The following is a 19,806-nucleotide window of genomic DNA, read 5'->3' on the forward strand; positions in this document are numbered from 1 at the left end:
GAAAATGCCCAGCTGTTTGTAATAAGGAGAAAACACCAGGAATATGTGGGATAGTAGAATATAGGGAGAAGAAATATAGCAGGGAATGGAATGGAATGGAATGGAATGGAATGGAATGGAATGGAATGGAATGGAATGGAATGGAATGGAATGGAATGGAATATTTTTAGTTGGACTGGACATAGAAGTCCAACTGCCTTGCCACCTCAGGGCTGACTATTCGGAGCATTGTCCAAATTTCTTTTAAACACAGACAGGCTTGGGGCTTTTACCCCCTCTCTAGGAAACCTCTTTCAGTGTTTCACCAATTTCTCAGCAAGGAAATGGTTCCTAAAGTGCAGTCTAAAGCTCCCCTGATGCTGCTTTGAGCCATTCCCATGTGTCCTGTCGCTGGATCCCAGGAAGAAGAGTTCAGTAATTTCCTCTCCACTCCCCCTCCTCAGGAAGCTGCAGAGAGCAATGAGGTCACACCTCAGCCTATTTTTTCTCCAAATTGGACAAACCCAAAATCCTTAGTCACTCCTCCACAGGACATACATTCTAGCCCATTCTTCAGCTTTGTTCCTCTCCTCTGGATATATTTGGGTACCTTAACATCCCTCTTCAGCTGTGGGGCCCAGGCTGATTATGCAGTGATTATTCCACCCTGACAATGTAAATTATGTCTCTGAACTGAATCTCCTTGCTTGCTTCAGTTATCAATGTAAAGGTTTATGAATTGTCACAAAAAAGAAAAACGACCAGAAAAAATAAAACTAACCACAAAATCAAAGCAAACAGACAAACAAAACAAAACAAAAAAAGAAACAAAAAAAAAACTGGGAAGAAACAAACCCAAACCAGTGATAAGTGTGAAAATTGAACTAAAATTTATGGCTAAGAATTTCTGATTCCCAGCACTATTTTTCTTGAGCCTTTATTGTTATTCCTGTATGAGACAAGCTTATCTAGATGGAATTCCTTAAGGCAAATGCTGCCATCTAGAGAGAAGCAGAACGAAAGTGCACAATCTAAGTGATGCGTTTCTCATGTACAGAGAGACCCAGGAGCAGCTGGACACAGAATGCCCACAGAATGGACTGCAGTGACAGAGATGGGCCTTTGGGATGTCTTTTCAGCAGCTGTTGACTGAAAATATTCAGGTAACTCCAACAGACAGTGAGCAAAAAAACACTGAGAAAATTCTGACAAAGGATTTTGAGCATGTATCAAAGATACTGAACAGGCATTTAATTCTTTAGTCAGTTAAAATAATTTAATGTTGTACATTTTTTCTTGGTGTTTCATTTTTTCTGAGAAAAGCTGTCACTATAAATTTATTTGGTTTAAGGGAAGAAATGCAAAAGAAGCTTGCATTAGATGCAATTTATTGTTTATCTGCCTTTTTTTTAAACATCACAAAGCATCTGTTTACTCTTCAGCTGGTTTTGAGAATTAGGATTGCAAAATTCAAATAGAAGGACAAAGACAAAGAAAGCACAGAAAATACCTGAAGACAAGAAAGAAAAGTGGGGATTTACCTTGTCTCAGTATATTATGTATGCAGCTATATAAACATCCCAGTGTGTTCAAAGACTGAGCTATACATGTTAAGCCTGAATGGCAAAAATGAATTCTTGTAGGTGCTTTCAAAAGTCTACTAGCAATAGCATTTCTCTGGTTATAATGGAGATGACTCATTATAAACTAGTAACTTAGAAGGGCCTGCAAATAACTCTGCACATGTTCAACCTTGTTGTGCCCATTCATTACACTGAAATTATTTGTACAGTTCACTATAAATTACTCAGAGTTCCAGTTTGAAACTTTGAAAGGAATAAAAATAAGGATACTTAATTTTTTTTTGGGCAGATGTGTTTCAATGTCAGTGTGTACAACTATGCAAGGAGATCACAAGGTCTCTGTGCAGATTGTTTTTAATTACCCCTTTTCTTTAATATGTTGTGCTGTTAATGGCTATCTGTGTGTTGTCTTGCTAATGATGAGGTTAAGCAGCATGTGAGAAGGAAAATAAGGCAAATTGTCTGCATTCAAATAACATTTGCAATCTGAGACTTTAGAATAGCTTAACTGCTTCTCCCTGAGGGATGTCCTGCAAGTGGAAAAGAGCTGTGGTAGTGCCCTGATTTTTTCCAATATATGCGTGTTTACACACGTGTGTTTTCATGGCAGGTAGTTGGTATTTTCATCTGAAAATTGTGAAGCAGCTGGAGGCACTTCGAAGAAATGCCACTAGTAGTTCCTTTATTTTTAGGTGTATCTATAACATATATAATGTTAGCACATTTTGTGTGCCTTGGGATTTTCTGTGATTTCTGGAAAAATGCTTGGGTTTTGTGCAAACTAAAAATGTAAAGATCTTCAGAGCTCTGTAATGAACTCAAAGAAAATAATTTTATAAAGCAATTCTGGTTTTAAATATAATTTGATAAGTGGGGCATTATCCTAGTGTTTGTAATGCATATTGGTATCAGTAATACCTTCCACCTGGAAACTTTTTCACCATTCATATTTAATATCAAAATTCTGTAGTATGACTATATGGTAAATTGCTCAAGCACAATGTATACACAAAATGATGGAGTCAGAGAAAGGCTACTTCTGCCCTATACCATAAAATGTTCTGAAGTTGGAGATTCTTTTTTTTGTCGCCACACTTCTTCCTGGACTTTTGATACTGACATTTCAATCCCAAAGCCATGACAGCTAACCTTACTCCTTGGTTGTCCTTTCAATCATGAGGTTAGCTGAGTTTTAAGTACCAGACATGGAAACTGTTGCAGCCCAAAAGCAATGCTTACCAGCCATTTTTATTCCATTGGTGAGGAGGCTTCAAGTTTGAGGCACTACAGGAAGCTCAGCCTATCCCTTTAAATACACAAAAACAAAGTAAGTTTTGAAATATATTTTCTTTCTGGCTGCCACAGAGGATTAGAGAAATGAAATATGCTTTTCATAGTAATGCAAGGGCATGTTTTGAAGTGACAGTTCCATATGTTACAACAACAAAAAAAAAAAAAAAAAGAAAAAAAAAGGGGGTGGTTGAAGGAAGAAAATCACAGATGCCTGAAAATGATGGGATAGCTTGTGAGTTTGTGAGTTTCCACAGACATGTGCAAACTTTCCAAAGGCAAATTCCCAGCTTTCTTTTAAATGCCCACAAGTGTCTTCTGTTCTCTAGCATGAGTAGTGTCTTTGAAAAACTTTAGCTTTCCAGAATGCCAGTGATGTAAATAGAATTCTGCATTCCTTCAGTGGAATATTTTTGTTCTTATTTAGGATTATTTATTTCCTTTGCCAGCTCCTCATCTTACAGTTCTTCACTATGATAGGGTCACTTCCATATAATGACCAGGGAGGTGCATCTTAGAAAAAACAGAGAACAATAGATTAAGAATGGGTTTAAAGTAAGTAACATTTAACTGATAAATTTGGCAAGAAAAGGCAGGTTCTTCCAGGACTAGAAACCTATCTTAAGGCATGTGCTTTCTTGGTTTTGTTTGGGTTTGACTTTTTTGGCAGTTTGGTGTTCTTTTTTTTATTTTATTTTGTGTCTCTTAGTGTGTTATTAGAGTGGTTAGAATTAGGTTTATTACTTCAGAATGAAATGTACCTATGTCTTCCCCCAGTTAAATTCTTATTGGTGTTCATGAGGAACATGATGAAACAGCAGGGAAGGAGATGGGCAGGGAATCAGATTCAGGTTTCTGTGCCAGTCCTGTTTGCATGGGTAAAATTATTCAGGGGAGGCTGCTGTTAGGAATGGGCTTGAGAGACTAGAAGGAAACAGTGTCTGTTAATCTGTGTGGACATCTGTATTTTGTTCAAAAGTCTCTTTAGATAAAAACTGCACAGTATATGCTACTTTTTTTTTTTTTCCAAAGCAAATACATGGGCACGAAAGTTATATGGATTTTGAACGCCTAAGGTTCATTGCATTACCGGATGCAGACTTGGTATCAAAAGATATCAATGGAAAAATTCCCCACAGATTTAGTAAACTGCATCTTCATTATCCATATTTTCAAATGTATTTTGAAACAGCTTTCCAGAAAACCACTATCACCTGGAATAGAGTTTCTGTTAAAACTTGCCCTGAGATGTTTTATTTCTGACAACTCTGGATTGCTGATAGACTGGAGATGGCACAAATCTAGGCACATTATATTCCAAACAGATTCAGGACAATATTTGATTTGAGATTTTCCAGAAATTAGGACCTTGGAATTAAATTTACAGCACTTTCTAGTTTAGACAATCATACAACCATATAAAAATCCCCACCATTTATTTTCTGACACACTCAATGGGCATATCTTTGACTTTTAAGCAACTTTTTGCTCAAAACAACTGAACATATGCAGTGCAAATAAATAGAGTGCTCATGTAAGCTGGACACTGTGCAACTGCCAAATGCATCTGGTACAGCAGGCAGCAACATCAGTAAGTTTTATCTCTCTCACCTGTTCCAGAACATCTTGCTGTATACAGATAAGCCTTTCCCTTCTCTTCATTTCTTTTCAAGTTAAAAGACAGTACATTCACTTCATTCCTGCAAGTGTGTGTTTAGACTTGGTAAACGTGGCCTCCTCTTACTTTAGCAGTTCTAGGTTGGGGTTTTATTTTTATTCACTAATATATTACAATGGTAACATTGTAATATACTAGTGAATAAAAATTTGTTGTTTCCCTTTAAATAAGCTGTTTCCAGCCCATGCCAGATAAATGTGATCTGCTCATAAGTATGAAGCGTTTCAAAACAGATTAATGAAATCAAAAGATCCTTTTAACAGTCGTTGGTAAATGGATGTTTTACAGGAACATACTGCTAGTAGCCATATTATTGTGTACTATGCTCCTTTCTTTGTGCATTTATCACAAAATACAAATCCATGCAGATTCAGTGATACTAAAAGGCAATGCAGTGCTGCAAGAGCAGTGGTAGTTTGTAATCACTTTTTCATACACAGTGTGACTGGACCATAATGTAGGTTTGAAGTCCTAAGTGAAACTGCAGGGAGAAATGAGTTATTACAGGATCTGGAAGCTGATGAAGATCGGAGCTAAAGAAATTTTATTTTGGAACAAGCAATAAAAAATCCTGACTAGCTGGGACATTGATTTTATTTTGTCTAAAAGATGGCATCCCCAGGATATAAATTCCTAGCACTATTCCAAAGTGTTTGGTTGAATACTGACACATAGGGAAATCTTCCAACAAATCAATGCCAAGAACATCTATCTCATCAGACATAAGCATGCCTTGGTTTATAACCACTTTCTGTGACATGGTTTGGGCCCAGTTTTTCTGCTGATTTGCTCTACTTTGTATATTGACCCATTTTCTCTGTAGTAGATTCTTGACAGGGGGGATTATGACCTACACCATTGTGTAACAGAATTATTCTACTCTGTCAGATAATGATGATCACAGAGTGACCTACCACAAAGGTTGTGATAGGACTTCTTCACCTCCCTCTGGAAAATGTGACAAGGAATGAATTGTTGACATGTTTCAAAAGGCTCAGCTCTTTCTTCTGAAAAACAAAATAATAATCAGTAAAATCCAAAAGAGCATTCTATTTTCTGCAAGCCAATGAGTTTGTCCTGTGTGTTGAACTATGCCCCCAATCACTCCTAAACCATTGTTGTTCCTGATTTGATTGTCCATTGACCTATGCTTGGCTTCTGTTTGTGCTGTCTGGGCTTAATGTTTGGTTTCCATCTATCATGATACTACCTTTCTCCTGAATGATAAACTCTGCATTCAGCTAATAGAGCTATAAAAATTAACCTAGTTAACTTTTATTGGCTTGTTTTGGTCAACTACAAAGAGGGTGCGACAAGACGCACCCCTGACCTGAGCACCTTCATCATCAACTTGTGGCATGTGACCTGCCTGCTATATGCCAGATAGTTATAGCTGACCTCCAAATGCTATTTTCAAAACCCATGCATTAGGCAGTCTTTCACTTGTAGTAAAACTGGAATTGGAACTGGATTGGCTGTAAGTTCCATGGCCTACAAAATAGACCAGGTAGTGTAGGTGTGGAGCTGGACAAAACTTCCTATATGGCACAGAAGGGTACGATCACAAACCTCAATAACCAACTTATTTCTCTTTGGACTTACTGCCTATTCTCATCTGGAAAGGAAATATTGCTTTCACAGAGTAGGACTTGTCTGACCATGCTCAGGTGTGCACATCTAAGCTGGCTGCTGCTGGCAGGCTGTGTGCCCAGAGCAAAGTGCAGTGCAGGACACCTCAGTCTGAAATTGCTGTTGAAATAGATCAGATGAGTAATTGTTTGTAGCTCTTTACAGACGGTACAGAAAAAGTCTGCTGGGACTCATCTTCAGTGTGGTCACCTGAAATGTGGTGAGCTAGATCCTATTAATTAATCCTTTGTTAGGCCTGTTAACACAGTTCTCAAAGTATATGGCTGCTGAAAATGCCTTTGGAGTCTGCTGCATTTTTTCCCTTAATTGAGCAAAGCTGCCTCTCTTTCAGAACATATACCATAGTTTTTGTTTTATTCTTTTCCAGATGCATCTTTTTAATACCTAAATCAGATGTGCTTTTAGCCTCCTCTAAATATGGTCCCAGTATTTCAAAATATGTAAATTAGCAGTGCTTTCAGGTCCTTTAAATTTGCAGAGCAGGACTGGTATGCAAACAGCTGTGTTCTGTGGATCATTCAACTACCTACACATACCTTAACTTAATGCCTGGCTACTAAACATAATCTCAGGGTCTGGCCTGTAATACCCACTGTTTCTCATACTTCAGAATAGATCTCCTTTCCATTTTTAGTTTAAATCCTACTACAGATACTCTCTCCTGACAACTTAATTAAGGGAATTTCTGGAGGCGGGAATCCAAGTTTGCCAAAATGCAGACAAACTCCAAATCCCTTGCTGCTAACTTCTTGAGGCAAAATCACATTGCTGGGAGAAAAAAAAAATATGTTGCCTAAATATTGTATTTCAGAATTTAATTCTGAATTGTTCTAGTATTTACAAGTATTTAGAGATTGATACAACTGGATCTAAAGATTGAAAGCACAATTGGTGGTAGAAAATTCTAGATGTCATTTAAACATATTTCTTAAAAAGTAGCTAAAAGCAGCTAAAATTATTGATTTAAACAATCTCTGTGTAAAAGATGGTGAATGCATCCACAGAAATAAATTTATAGCATGTTTACAGAAAAAGCTAATATGCTGGATTTAAGTTTTTGCAGCTTTCAGAAATTCTAGGAGAACAATTTTTAAATTATTTCAATATAGATTTGAAATGTGCTGTAGTTCTTATTAACATCCAGGTAAATGGACCTTAACTAACTTAAAAATTACTTTTATCTACTGTAGTTTTCACAGTCATTTTTATAGTCTGTGGTGAATTTATGTGTAGCACTGCAATCATATATTGTTCAGCAGACTCATAGAGCTATCATGTTAAACAACATAGGCTGTGCTAACCTGTCTCAGGAATTAAAATTTTATTTCCTCTGTTAGAAAGGCAAATATATGTCATTCTTAGGAATTTATAAAATAGAAGCTTCAATTGCAAAATGAGCATGCACACACAAAAAATTAAATTGCAGATTTCCATTATTTTGCCTCAGTGTCCCGACTTCAATGCAGAGAGGAGCTTACTTTTCCCACTAAATAATTCTTATTATTCTCCCATTCCCTCCTTCCTCCCCCAGCATTGCCACATGTATCTGTAGTTTGATGGCATCATTCCAGAGAGCGATGAACAGGTCAGATCAGCAACCAACTTTTTATCCATTGACATACAGACTGACTGATGGAAACTTCTAACAACCTTAAGACTTTAAGCCTCAGTACAAGAGTTTACATCAGACCCTTCACAGAAGGGGAAAGCCGTTTAATCCCAGAAACTGTTAAAACTTCCCACAAGACAAAATAAACTACCATGGTATAGTGTTTGTGTATCCTATTTATTATTTCTAAACAATTCACTATGAAAGATAATAAACTTAGTTCTCTGTGTGTTTTTTTCTATTTAATCTGGCATTGGTACTTGAGTGATCTGCTTCAGATGGCAAGACCTTTATTCTCTGCCACTGACAAATTTTCCTCTGAATGCCTTCACTTGTTAGGTAGTGCTGGGAATCTTGCTCCCTCAGTTCACTGTAAGAGGGAGATCTTTAAAACTTGTGTAATTCTTTGTTGCAAGTTCAAATTCCAGCTGTCACGTAATTCTAAAATAATTTCAGAGCATATTCCCTGTATTATTATCTTACTACAAATTCCAGTATGAGATTGCAAATTGCAGTGTATTCAATGAAATAGTGCCACAGTATAGCCTATGAAATCTAAGAAGCCTAAATGCAAACCTGCTTGAGCAGTGTCTATTACCCAACTCCAGTAACAAATGCAAGCATTATCTTGCATTCTGAGTGCCAGTCAGCAGCTACAGACACACTGCAGCCAGCCTACACATGATCCCTGACTACAAGGGACAGGATTTTCTTCCAGATGCAAGAAAGGTTTTCACTGCTGTGTCTGTAGTGTGCAGGACTTAGATGACAGCACACAGTTTTCTGAAAGGTACAGCCATTAACATAGCAGTGTAACTTTTGCTAAAAATGTCATCAGCAGATGATTACTTCATGTTGTGGAGTTCATTAATAAATTCAAATTGTTCAGACCTTTTCAAAGCCAACAAATATGTCTGAACTGCAGAACTTTTCAATTTCTTTATTAAACCTATAATTTTGTATGGTTAGTCATAGCCCACATATTCAAAAATTGCAAAGCACCAAACCCTCTGCACATTATTTGCATCGGTTTGCTGTTTAATGTGTACTCAAATGTCATCATTGGAAATCTAAGCAGGCATATGTCATCGTTTGAAGACCAATTTAACAGAACTGTCCTATTCCTGACATCTTAATTCTCACTCTAAAGAAATAAAAATATGCCTTAGATAAAGAATTTGCTGTCCATTTTTAAAGCTTTTTGTTTGTTCATTTTCACTCAGCCTAGGCCTCATTTACCACAGGATTTGTGCGGGATCCTTCTGGAGTGCCTCAGAGTTGTTAAGTGACAATCTAAAAGCCGATTTAGGATTAGCTAGCTTAACCAGGTGAACTGAGGGTTTCACTTTGATTGGGTAGAAAAGCCGTAGCTGTGCTTGGAAGTCCATATTGTGATACTGAAGGGCTTTATCAACATCCTGAGAGGAGTGCATTCAGAATAGGTGATGATGCGAATCTCACTAATCAGTGAAGGATTATCTGAGGCTCAGAGCTATACTGCTTCTAATTCCTTCTTCATGACGCTGTTCATGCACTGCAAAATGATCTAGTGCAACACCAGAAGTATAAATATTAGATGAGACTCTTCAGTATCTTAATTAGTGCTTTCTAAGGGAGCAGTTCTTGAATAGTCCAGGGTAATCAGCTGTTTTCTAAAAAACACAAAATCAGAATGATAGCAGAAATCTGTGATTTCTAGTCTACAGTGATTGACACTACATCAAACACAACACATATTACCAATTTTTAAAATGGTGTCAACATCAATGCTGATGCCAAATTATTGGCAGGATTTAATATTTCTGGTCACACCATTACTGTGTTGAAGACAGTGATTCTGCATAATTCTTTCCTCTTACTGAAATATGTAAAATTCTCCATTAACAGATTTCTCATATATGGATTAGGAGTGTGCCAATACCCTGAACAATCATTTAAAATAGATTTCTTTATACCCTATACGTGTTTCTTCCACAGGAAAAAAATAAGGAGTGAGAAAATTAATGAAACACTGAATAAAGGGAGGCTTTGTTTGGTTGGTTTGTTGTTTTTTTTTTCTTTTCCTAATAAATTTAACAGCATATAACAGTCTAGGAAACATGGGACTGATAACAAAATTGAGCAACCTGGTCTAGTGGGAGGTGTCACTGCCCATGGCAGTGGGGTTTGGAATGCAATAATCTCTAGTCTTTCGATGAATCTATAAATTTATGAAAATTAGTATTTCCTAGCACAACTCTGTTGCAAACCTATGCTTGCACTTCCAGTATGTTTTGTGACACATTTTCTAAACTGAAAAAAAAAGTTATATATGTCTCTTAATAGTAAAACAAGTGTTGCTCTAGCCTGCTTCACTACACACATTGTCAAAATGACAGACCAAGATATCTTTAATTCTTAACATCCAATTAGGTCCAATATCTACAAGACCACCAACAGAGTGAGGAATAGCCTCCCAGCATTTCTTGTAGTGTTTTGTATTCTTCACTCTCTGTTGCTTCTTACCATCCTCATTTCAGTCTTCTGGTTTCCAGGAAAAGTATTTACAAGTCATTCACAGCTCTTACAATGTTTTTATTAGATTCTTTCTACTGACTGTAATTCTCAATAAGATACAGAGGAAAGACGGGCTATGAATCTGAGGAATCCAGAAACAGGTTTCGAAATTGGACAATTCATAGAATAACTCCATATAGTAAATATCTTCATATGTGTAGTTCAGTATTTTCATATTACAAATTTTTAGTTGAATTTACTTTTTATGTAAATGAAGCTTAACAAAAAATCGATTTCATAATTTTATCAGACAAGTGTCATTACTTATCAGAAACATCTATTTAAACTTCATAGAAATTCAAAATATAACCTGTTTCTTTTTGAAGAAGGGGGGATGTAAATTTCAATTTTACTGCCGTTCTTAAAATTGTTCATATGAGTATATTTCGGCTCATCATGGAAAGTACATACTTTCAATATAGCTTGCAATATTTCCATGAAAATAAATAAAATAAATCTTTTAGAAACCAGACATTATAAACACAAGTAATGTATTTCATTTTAATACTGTTTTTAAAACCAGATAGCAATATTTTATCTTCTGCTTTCTATGATACTGAGAAAACATACATCCAGGTAGATTTCAGATACTGTGTCAGAGGACTTCCATTTCTATCACTCCTTAATGATGAATGAGGTGGTTCTTCTAAACAAATAAGCACTTCAGAGACTTACCCTTGACAGGGCTGTTAATCCTGGGAGTCTGCCTTATCATGGTAGAATTCAAGGGCTGAGCTTGTACAGTATCCCTGTACTGCCTGTCTCCTACGCTGCTGCTCTGGCTGAGAGCTTGGACAGAACTATTTCACATCTTGCATGTAAAGCCACGCTCAGGCCTCCTGTTCTGGTGTACTTGCAAACAGAGAGGCTTATCATTTAGTAGCCACTGGCCTCCTTTACTATCTGGCTGAATTTCTCATTCAGATGGATGTGTTTTCAGCCTGCTTTCACTGGCATATAGTTTCCTTAGCAGTCTTTCTTTACTGAATGCCATGAATCTGGGCTATAACACAAAGCTTACCTTGAGTACTACAGAAAATTATGGCAAGTCAGACCACACTCTTTTGTCACAAATTAAAAATATGGCCCTTTAGCACAACAGAACTTCACAAGATGACAATTGTGAAGAAATGCAGAAAATCTTGTCTTATGATTTTGCATACCTGACAGCAGCTATTCTGCTTAATGTCACCATTAAACTACAAAGCCTTTAAAAAGCAAGAGGTAATGGTGTAATTCTAGTGATAAAGCAGAGAATTTGGATCCATTTTCACAGAAGTGAAGCATTCTTCCAAATGTCTTTCATCCTTTCTTTCCACCACCTTTTCCTTCCACACCACCTGCCATGGAAATCTGGAACACTACCAGGATCATGTAAGAATTACAAGTGAATATTTTTTTATCTCAATCAGTTTCCTTATCCCTTAAAAGGCTTAGAACAGGCATGCAACTTCAGCTGCTGTTTGAAAATCAAAGCAGAATGTGTTTCCAGTTTATAAATTATACAATATTCAAAAGCACAGACTAACATGAAGGAATTGGTTACACTGCTTGACGTCTAGAACTGTTTCTTCCTTTTATCTCTCTTACTTTCCCCTCCTACTCCCTCTTTCCTTTCCTTCTTGAGGGTAGAACACAAAGAAGATGTAAATTTTGATGCCTTGGGCCTTGGAGAGAGAGGAAGGAAAAAGATAATGCCAAAAAATAAATTAGGGAGATAGGGTGAATAGAGGGTCTCTTTTGATCTGACATCAGTAGTTCTATTCACTAGTTTCATTCCTTGTCCATCAGAAAGATTCCTAATGCAAAGTATTAGCTTTGTACAGGCTTTTCTGAGCAGTGGGACCAAAACTAGGCATGCATACTGTGCTAACTTTCATTCTAGTCTCTCAAAGATCAGCATAAATATTAATTGTCATCAAAGCCATGTGAGAGAGAGATTTTAACACCACTTTACAGAGAGGATACTGTGAGGTGTAAACAGTTAACAAGCGTAAGGAAGCAGAAGAGCATTCCAGGAATACTGAACAGAAAATGAATGTTTGGGTCTGGTCTTCAGAAGCTGTTTTCTTAATGGGCAGGAAAAGCCCTGCACTCATAGCTGATAGAAAATATGCATACCATCCCCCTCAGCTGCCTGCACTGAAAAAGACAAATTCTCTTAGATGTAAAAGGTGAAATCCTCACTGGAGTGATGAGTAACTCCCTGACTTAAGCAGAGCTGAACTTTTCTTTACATGCTTATTTCTGCTTAGTAGGTAGTTTGTCAAAGTGAAAAAGAGACTTCGATTGTAGTTTATTTTCATGGATTTGATAGTGGCAATCCACTATGAAAAGTTCTCTGTTGTCCTTTACTCCAGCTTCATAGTCTCATTTTACAGTTTGTGCCCTTCTCAGCTGTCCTGAACTGTCTGGAAAGCAAGGATTACAAGTCAGGCCACTGAATTTTTTTTGGTTTTGTGTTTTAAATCCTCAGGGCTTTTTTATGTGACATTAAGGGAGAGAAAATTTAGTTGGGAGTGTTTTGTGTTTTTTGAACCTAGATAATTTTACTGTTCTGGATTATAGTAAATTCATCAGATGCTTGCATCAAGTGTTAGAGGAAGGAGTAAACTAGACTGCAGTGGTATTCCTGTCAGGGGAAATATGTTTTAAAAGGCCCTGAGAATCAAAAGTATTTGACTATTTCCATCCTGCCAGAGCCTATGTATTTTTATAGGCAGTGAAAGCTTGATACTGATTCAGGTGTTAAAACTTCCCTAATAAGTCTTTAGTAATACAACTATCTTTAAATTGAATATTCATACCATTTTTAAAGGAATAATGGCATAAAGCTGTGATTTTTTTAGGACTTTCTCTACCTGCTGTCAATGACAAAAAACATGAGAGCAACTATTCTTTTTAAGAGACCCTTTCTCCATAAACTCTTGGGCAATGGGGACATGTTGCTTCTTTCTGATCTTGAAGAAAGGTGACCTACAGTTTTGAGCATAGTATCCTAAACCTTGTTTTCTGTGTCATATCTCAGCTGCCTTTATAGCCCTTTATCTTTTAGCTAAGCAAATGCTGAATCTTTGCCATATCCCTGACACGATGTTTCTAAAAGCTATAAATCAGAACTGCAAATTAGACTCAAAGTAGGTTTTGCTGATGAGAATTCTATTTGCCCTCAGTAGATATGTACCAATAGAGAGGCAAATACACCCCTCTTGATTGCTCTTATTTTGTCTTCATGTATCTATTGATTAGGACATTTATCTAAAGAATAAACAACAGCATCTTGGACAGTGTTATCAAATGTGAGGTAATCATGGCATACAGAGATTTAGTCCTGTTTTCCTAACTTTGTTATCTAGCAAACACATCATTCTATGTTTAATTCTAGTCTTACCTTTGCAATAATTAACATTCTTTATTTTATATTACGTTAGATAGAACTTATTCTGATCTATTTGCATGTTATATGTAATTGATTTGGGTAAATGGTGATAATTAACTGTCATTTAGTGATTTGGAACATGTGGGAAAGCATTATATTGACCAGATTTTATTATAGGATGAGTATATAAAATTGATTTTGTGTGATATGAGGTTCGTGCTCTCCATTTAGCACTTTTTATTATAAATGCCTGTTAATGCTGGTTTCTTTTTTTTTTTTTTCATCAACCAGGCAGAAAATACATTCTTTTTCTCCTTATTTTACAAAGCCAGAGGCTTGACCTGTAGCTAAAGGAGGCAGAACACTAAAGCATTGCATGTCTGGTCTTTGAAAGCCTCAGGGTCTGCTACAACTCCTATTGAAGTCACTGGGAGTTTTGCCATAGATTTCAATAGGACTGGGAGGAGAGCCTATGTTTATTGTTAACTGAGATATACTGGAGTTCTGTTCACAGTGAAATAGAATGATGGGTCTGAATTGTTTCAGAGGTTTATTATGTGCAGGCTGCAATTCCAGAGAACCTCTGTTTACAGGATGAAAAAAATTCTACATTCCTTGTACAGTCAGAATTTCCACTGAAGTCAATGAAATCTTTGCCTGAGTAAGGATAAACACTTGCAACCAAAGTAGATGATTTAGTGAAAAACAAGCACGTTGCTGAAGTGCCTGTTGGCTGTGTTCCTGTATTTTCTGTCATTTAGATTTGGAAAGTTATCCAATACTAACAGGTTTCTGTTACTTACATCCACTTACTGTTGGTCACTTTAAAGCAGCTACACACTACCACCTTTCTTACAAGGAGTGTTTATGTGAAATGAAAAAGCTGAAGTTCTTTAGCTGGTTTCTCAGAATAATTCTGGTTGATTCAAAACATGCTGACATACCCTCACTTCATTTCTTATTGCTTTCTGTTGAGAACCTGACGGCTGTATGAAATCCACAATGTACCTGCACATTTGTGCATGCCAGGGATCCAAGCTTCTGAACAGTGAGGATGTCCAGGAGATTTTTTTTCCTTCAGACCTCTAAGCTACATCAGCCATAGGCTAGTCTCAAGCACTTTTTGTGTATAAGCATGGTAAACCCTGATGTCTCTACAGTTTTATCACTGCAAATTAACTTCTCACTGCTCTTCCAGGATTATTACTCTGTGACACGTGTGCCAAGTACTGCAAAACTGGGCTGCCACAAATTGCTGACCAAAATTTGAGGGTTTATGAGTAATTTCGTATTAAAACAGAAAACACAAATAGGAGCCTGAAAATGAAGCTGAGTAGAATTAGAGGTTGGTCTGTCTTCCCTACTAATTCTAAATCTTCAGAGATAGTATGATACCTCAATTTGCCCCATATATGTATGCAACATATATGTATGCCTGCTTGATCAGGGGCTTAGTAGCATTGATCCCTCTATGTCTTCAGAGTGCACTGGGACCAGTCAAATTCTGCAGCAATAGTAGTACAGTAGGGACCTCCACAGGAGGTGAGGAGTGGGGTGGAATTACTGCCATGTGTTTCAGAGTGTTTCTCAAGCTTACTGGTCTGATGTGAAAGAGGAATGATCTTCCTAAAATATATGTTAACCCTGGGTTTGAAGGGAAAAGAAAGTGATTAGAATTTACAGAGAAGAGATGTTTAAAAAAATAACAAAAAAAGCAAAATTGTAATTTCAAATTGGAAATTATATACTGCTGAGAATAGGAGATGCTAAAAAAACAAAAGACTTAATTTGAAATACATTAATTTCTCCACAGTCTGTATTATTCTCTGTCAAATATACTGGGAACACAAATCTGCATCTGCATTGATTGGATGAATTTCAAAGACCTTTTACCTGCTCTCTGTTTGTGTTGCCTCATATCTTTATGACATGGAATGAACTGCTTGGCGCCACGTTGCTGTTATCCATTAACCATTCCTGTTTTCCTAATCATCTTAGACTCCATCTTTCTCTGTCCTATCTGTTATTGTCTTCTGCAAAGAGATGTGATGTTCCTGTAGCCTGCTCTGGTTTGCATGACATGATTTGTGTTTCTGCCTACAAGGGTTTCTTGCTGAACCCTGTACATTATCTTCCCCCAGCCCCCCTCCTCTGTAACCAGGAGAAGAGGGTCATACATCTGTAAAATGACAGCACTTATGAAAAATGGGAGTTTGGTACACATGGCTCTCATCAGACACAGACTCATCTTCCATGCCACAGACACTACTTGTTTCCTTGCAATGCAGACTGTAGCTGGAAACACAGGAAACACCTAATAAATTGCCTGACCTATCAAATTAACAAGTCATCAAGAAACTATTTTGGTAATCAATGAGCAAAGCAGAATTGTTTGCTTTCAGGCAGAGCAAGAAGAATGCATGGAGATGGAACAATTTATTTTCTTCATCTCTCTTCTATAAACAGCATTTAACTGGATTGCAAGTTTGTTGCAATACATGGAAAAATGTGAGAAATCTATTTTTAGAATTAGGAGGGTTCAGACCTAGAGGCATGCATAGGCCTAAGTTTCTGGCTGAGTACAGAACTCAAACTCGGATATGCTTGGATATATGACAATATAATTATGTCATCACAATTTCTGGTGAAGGTGGTTTTAGTTCTGATTGTAATAAATACATAACAGAAATTAAATTTTGAGTGTTTAAGCATGGTATGAGTTGAAGTAAGTCTCAGTGTAGTCCCTATGCTCTCAGCCTTGCAGAGAAACTACAAAGTATAAAATTTTCAGCCTTTATCTAAAGCAGACAATAAAATTAAAATGAGTGATTGACAACAAGGGAAGAAACAGGCATTTTCTTTTTCTACTTGATGTGCCCTGAGAATAGAAATAGGTTGTCTCTTACTGCTGGTTAGAAAAGTTAGATACTGAGACTGCTGAAAATTAAATCATGATGCTGGTTGTGCAGGCAACTCCCAAGGATAACTGGAGCATTTACTGCCCAGTTGGGATAGTGCAGCAAAGGCTGTTCCTGTGAAATAAGAACAGCATATAAACCCCAGAGACAGACTGGAAACTTGTGATTTTTACTTGTAACTGCCAAGGATGATGTGCCTAGTGAAACTTGTATAGGAGACAGCAAGATGTTAAAGCAGGTGTCATTTATGCTGTGAGCTTTATAGGAGATGTCTGCTTGAGTATCCTGTCAAACTGTGGTCTCAAAAGCAATTGAATTATTTGGAAATTTGTAGAACATCAGTAATGTTACTGGCACTGTGGTATCCTCTTGCTTCCTTGGGCATTCTTGTGCTGCTTAACTTCCTGTTTTAATGACAGACCTTTACCAAATCTCCATCACATTTGTAGAGGCTCCTGGAAGATTATGCATAATTTCAATTATCATTTACTTCATTACTTTTTTATTAAATTGAAAATCACAAAATCAAAATGCTGACAGGATAGAACAGAGCTCTCTAGACTATCAGGGTATTATCTGTGGCCCTCATTTTCCATTACTTTCTGATGGTGGAAGAACAGAACAACTGCTGTAGAGGAGTAAATGGGAGAATGCAGGAATCCTGACAAAAATTATGTCATGTTGTGGAAATTTGTGACATGCCTCTTGCAAATTCTTCTTATTTATTTTTTAAAAATTTGCTTTGAAGTTATGTATACTTTTTTCTGTCTAAACTTAGTTCCTTTTCTGTTGTCCCAGTTCATTAAGATGTTTAAGCATATGGACTTTTGTAATGGTTTTTTATGTTTTGAATCTGTTTTAAATAATAATAATGGGGAAATTTTGTTGTCTTGTGGTGAAGGGGATGAGGGATGGAGTGTGTGCAAATTTCCCACCTTTGTCATGTTATTTTGGCCTTGGTATGCAGAATTCTTTTTGTGAATGTAAGTGAAGTTTGTGAAGGTTGTGTGATAAATGTATATTTTAATGATAGTTCTTCTGTATACATGTGTGTTCTCAACACCAAGAATATATGACAGGGTTCCTCCCCCCACCATTTTTATGTAAACTGTGGTCAAACAGAAGAAATTATACCTCCTGTGGTTATTATAATAATTAAAATTGGCCAAAATTAGAACTGTGAAACTTGGCACTAAGTTTCAGATGGGATAAGAATATGGGTTACACTGATGGCTGTTTACAACTGCCTAAATCCAGAAGTACACCAAAGTCAATGACTCATGGACTCATTCCATGTGTGCTGAGCATTGTATCCAGTATGTGTATAGAAAACTTTAAAATTGTGCTGTTGCAGAATGTGTAAAGAGACAAAAAAAAAATCTGGGTATTAATTCACTCTTTATTTTTTGAGAGAGAGAAACAATGAATGGAATGTAACTAATTGGCTAACTATAGCGTTTAATTAAGTTTTAAACAGAACAAAATTTTGTGTATCAGCACTGAGTTATGGTAATTATGGTTTCTTTTCCAAAATATCCCAAACAGAAATTGTATCTGATATACATCAAGATATAATAAAGGACACTGATTACTGGAATATTTGTTGAAGGCAGCATACCTTCATGTTAGATTTATTACTAAATTTTAAAAATACTTGTATCACATAAATGCTAGAAAATTTTGTCCATCCTCAAACCCATATTCAAAGATACCACAAATCTTGTAGTATCAGAACACGTGCTATTAGAAAATCAAGACTTGATTTTCATCTTTCAATTGTCACTGTTTAATAGAATAAAATCACCTTTTTAGTTTTTTAAATCTACAGGAAGTTTGAGATAGAATTAATTTTCTTCTTTAAAGAGGGCAGAAACCTAAATCCTTCTTATATTTGCTCCATATCCTTCCTTAGTTTAGAGTTTTTCCTAGCAGATTCTGTCTGTAACACTAGCAGTAGTTTGTTTATTCATAATTTTAGATTTCAGAAAGACAAATGGCTGTAGATGAGCATCTTCTAGTTTCTTCAGGAAGAACTTCTGTCATGTGTTGAGATACTCAGTTTGCAACTTTGAAAGTCAAGGTTAACCATGTTAACCTATGACAAGAAAGTGGTGAAAATGTTATTTTGGGCTAGCTTTATTTAATAGTAGCTGTAAGAGTTGTTTTGCTTTTTTGCATTATGTTATCACTTTGCTAAATTTAATGGTCCTTGGTATGGGACTTTCAGCTCGTGGGAGTTACGCATTTCTCAAGTCAACTTCTGGTTTAACAGATGTTTGTTTTAGGAGTTCCTTAGCAGTATAAGTTATAGTGGACTAAATTGCTCATTTAAGGGCATGACAAAGTAACTCTCAGAGTATGCTCTGGTATGTGAAGCAAGCTGGGTAAGTGCAAAAAGCAGCACATGGGTCTCCATGAAAAAAGTCCTCTTTGCTATGTTTTAGAAAAGGACTCTGTCATACAAAAGTTATGCCTCCTGCTAAAGTAGTTGAACCAGCTGCATCCCATGTGCTGAAAACACTCTTGTCTCTTATTTCTCTTGTTCAATTATTGTGTCTATAAATTGCAGTGGGCCACCTGTGCAATGCACTCATCCAGAATAGCCCCAGAGGAAGCATTAACATATCAAGGCTCATAAAGCACAAATCCTTAAATGTAAAAACTGACACTTTCATCCTACTCCAGCCTACATCTATATAGACATTAATACAGAAAGGAATAAGGAATATTTTGCTATGCAATTTGAAGGCCCTGCTCTCTTCATACAGAGGTCAGCAGAAAAACTCCTCTTGATTTTTTTTCTTGGGAATAGGATCAAGGTATAAAAAGCAGGAATTCTAGTTGCATATTTTGGAAACTTATTCTGACTTTTGACATCTATCAAATTTGATACACCTACTAAAAATGAAAGGAAGGCTTCTGTTCTTGACATTAACCATATTTTTAATATTCCCAGTCCAAAAGAATTATATCAGATCTCTCTGGAAATGGGAACGTAGGTTTGGACTGACCAGAGGAAGGTCTCCAGATTAGCCCAACTGCTTCTTCCAGCTCTGTCACTCCCTCTTAGAAAAGGTTTAAGAATGAATATTCTTTTCTTGGCGTGTCAATGAAAAACCAACAAACACTGAGAGTGCTTTTTTAACCTCTGGGCATAGCCATTG

The 19,806-nt window shown here is 36.6% G+C and overlaps 1 protein-coding gene across 1 annotated transcript in view; it reads left to right on the forward strand.

Annotated features, from left to right (window-relative positions):
* The first annotated feature begins 202 nt into the window (after positions 1-202).
* Positions 203-19,806, forward strand: part of FAM241A (family with sequence similarity 241 member A) — a 140,122-nt gene continuing 120,518 nt past the window's right edge. Inside the window, exons 1-2 of the mRNA XM_064417220.1 lie at positions 203-409; positions 1,037-1,142. Of these exons, the coding sequence (XP_064273290.1) occupies positions 1,107-1,142 (36 nt within the window). The 5' untranslated portion in view covers positions 203-409; positions 1,037-1,106. The remainder of the gene's footprint in view (positions 410-1,036; positions 1,143-19,806) is intronic.

Source organism: Passer domesticus, chromosome 4 (genome assembly GCF_036417665.1).
Source record: "Passer domesticus isolate bPasDom1 chromosome 4, bPasDom1.hap1, whole genome shotgun sequence".
NCBI lineage: Eukaryota > Metazoa > Chordata > Aves > Passeriformes > Passeridae > Passer > Passer domesticus.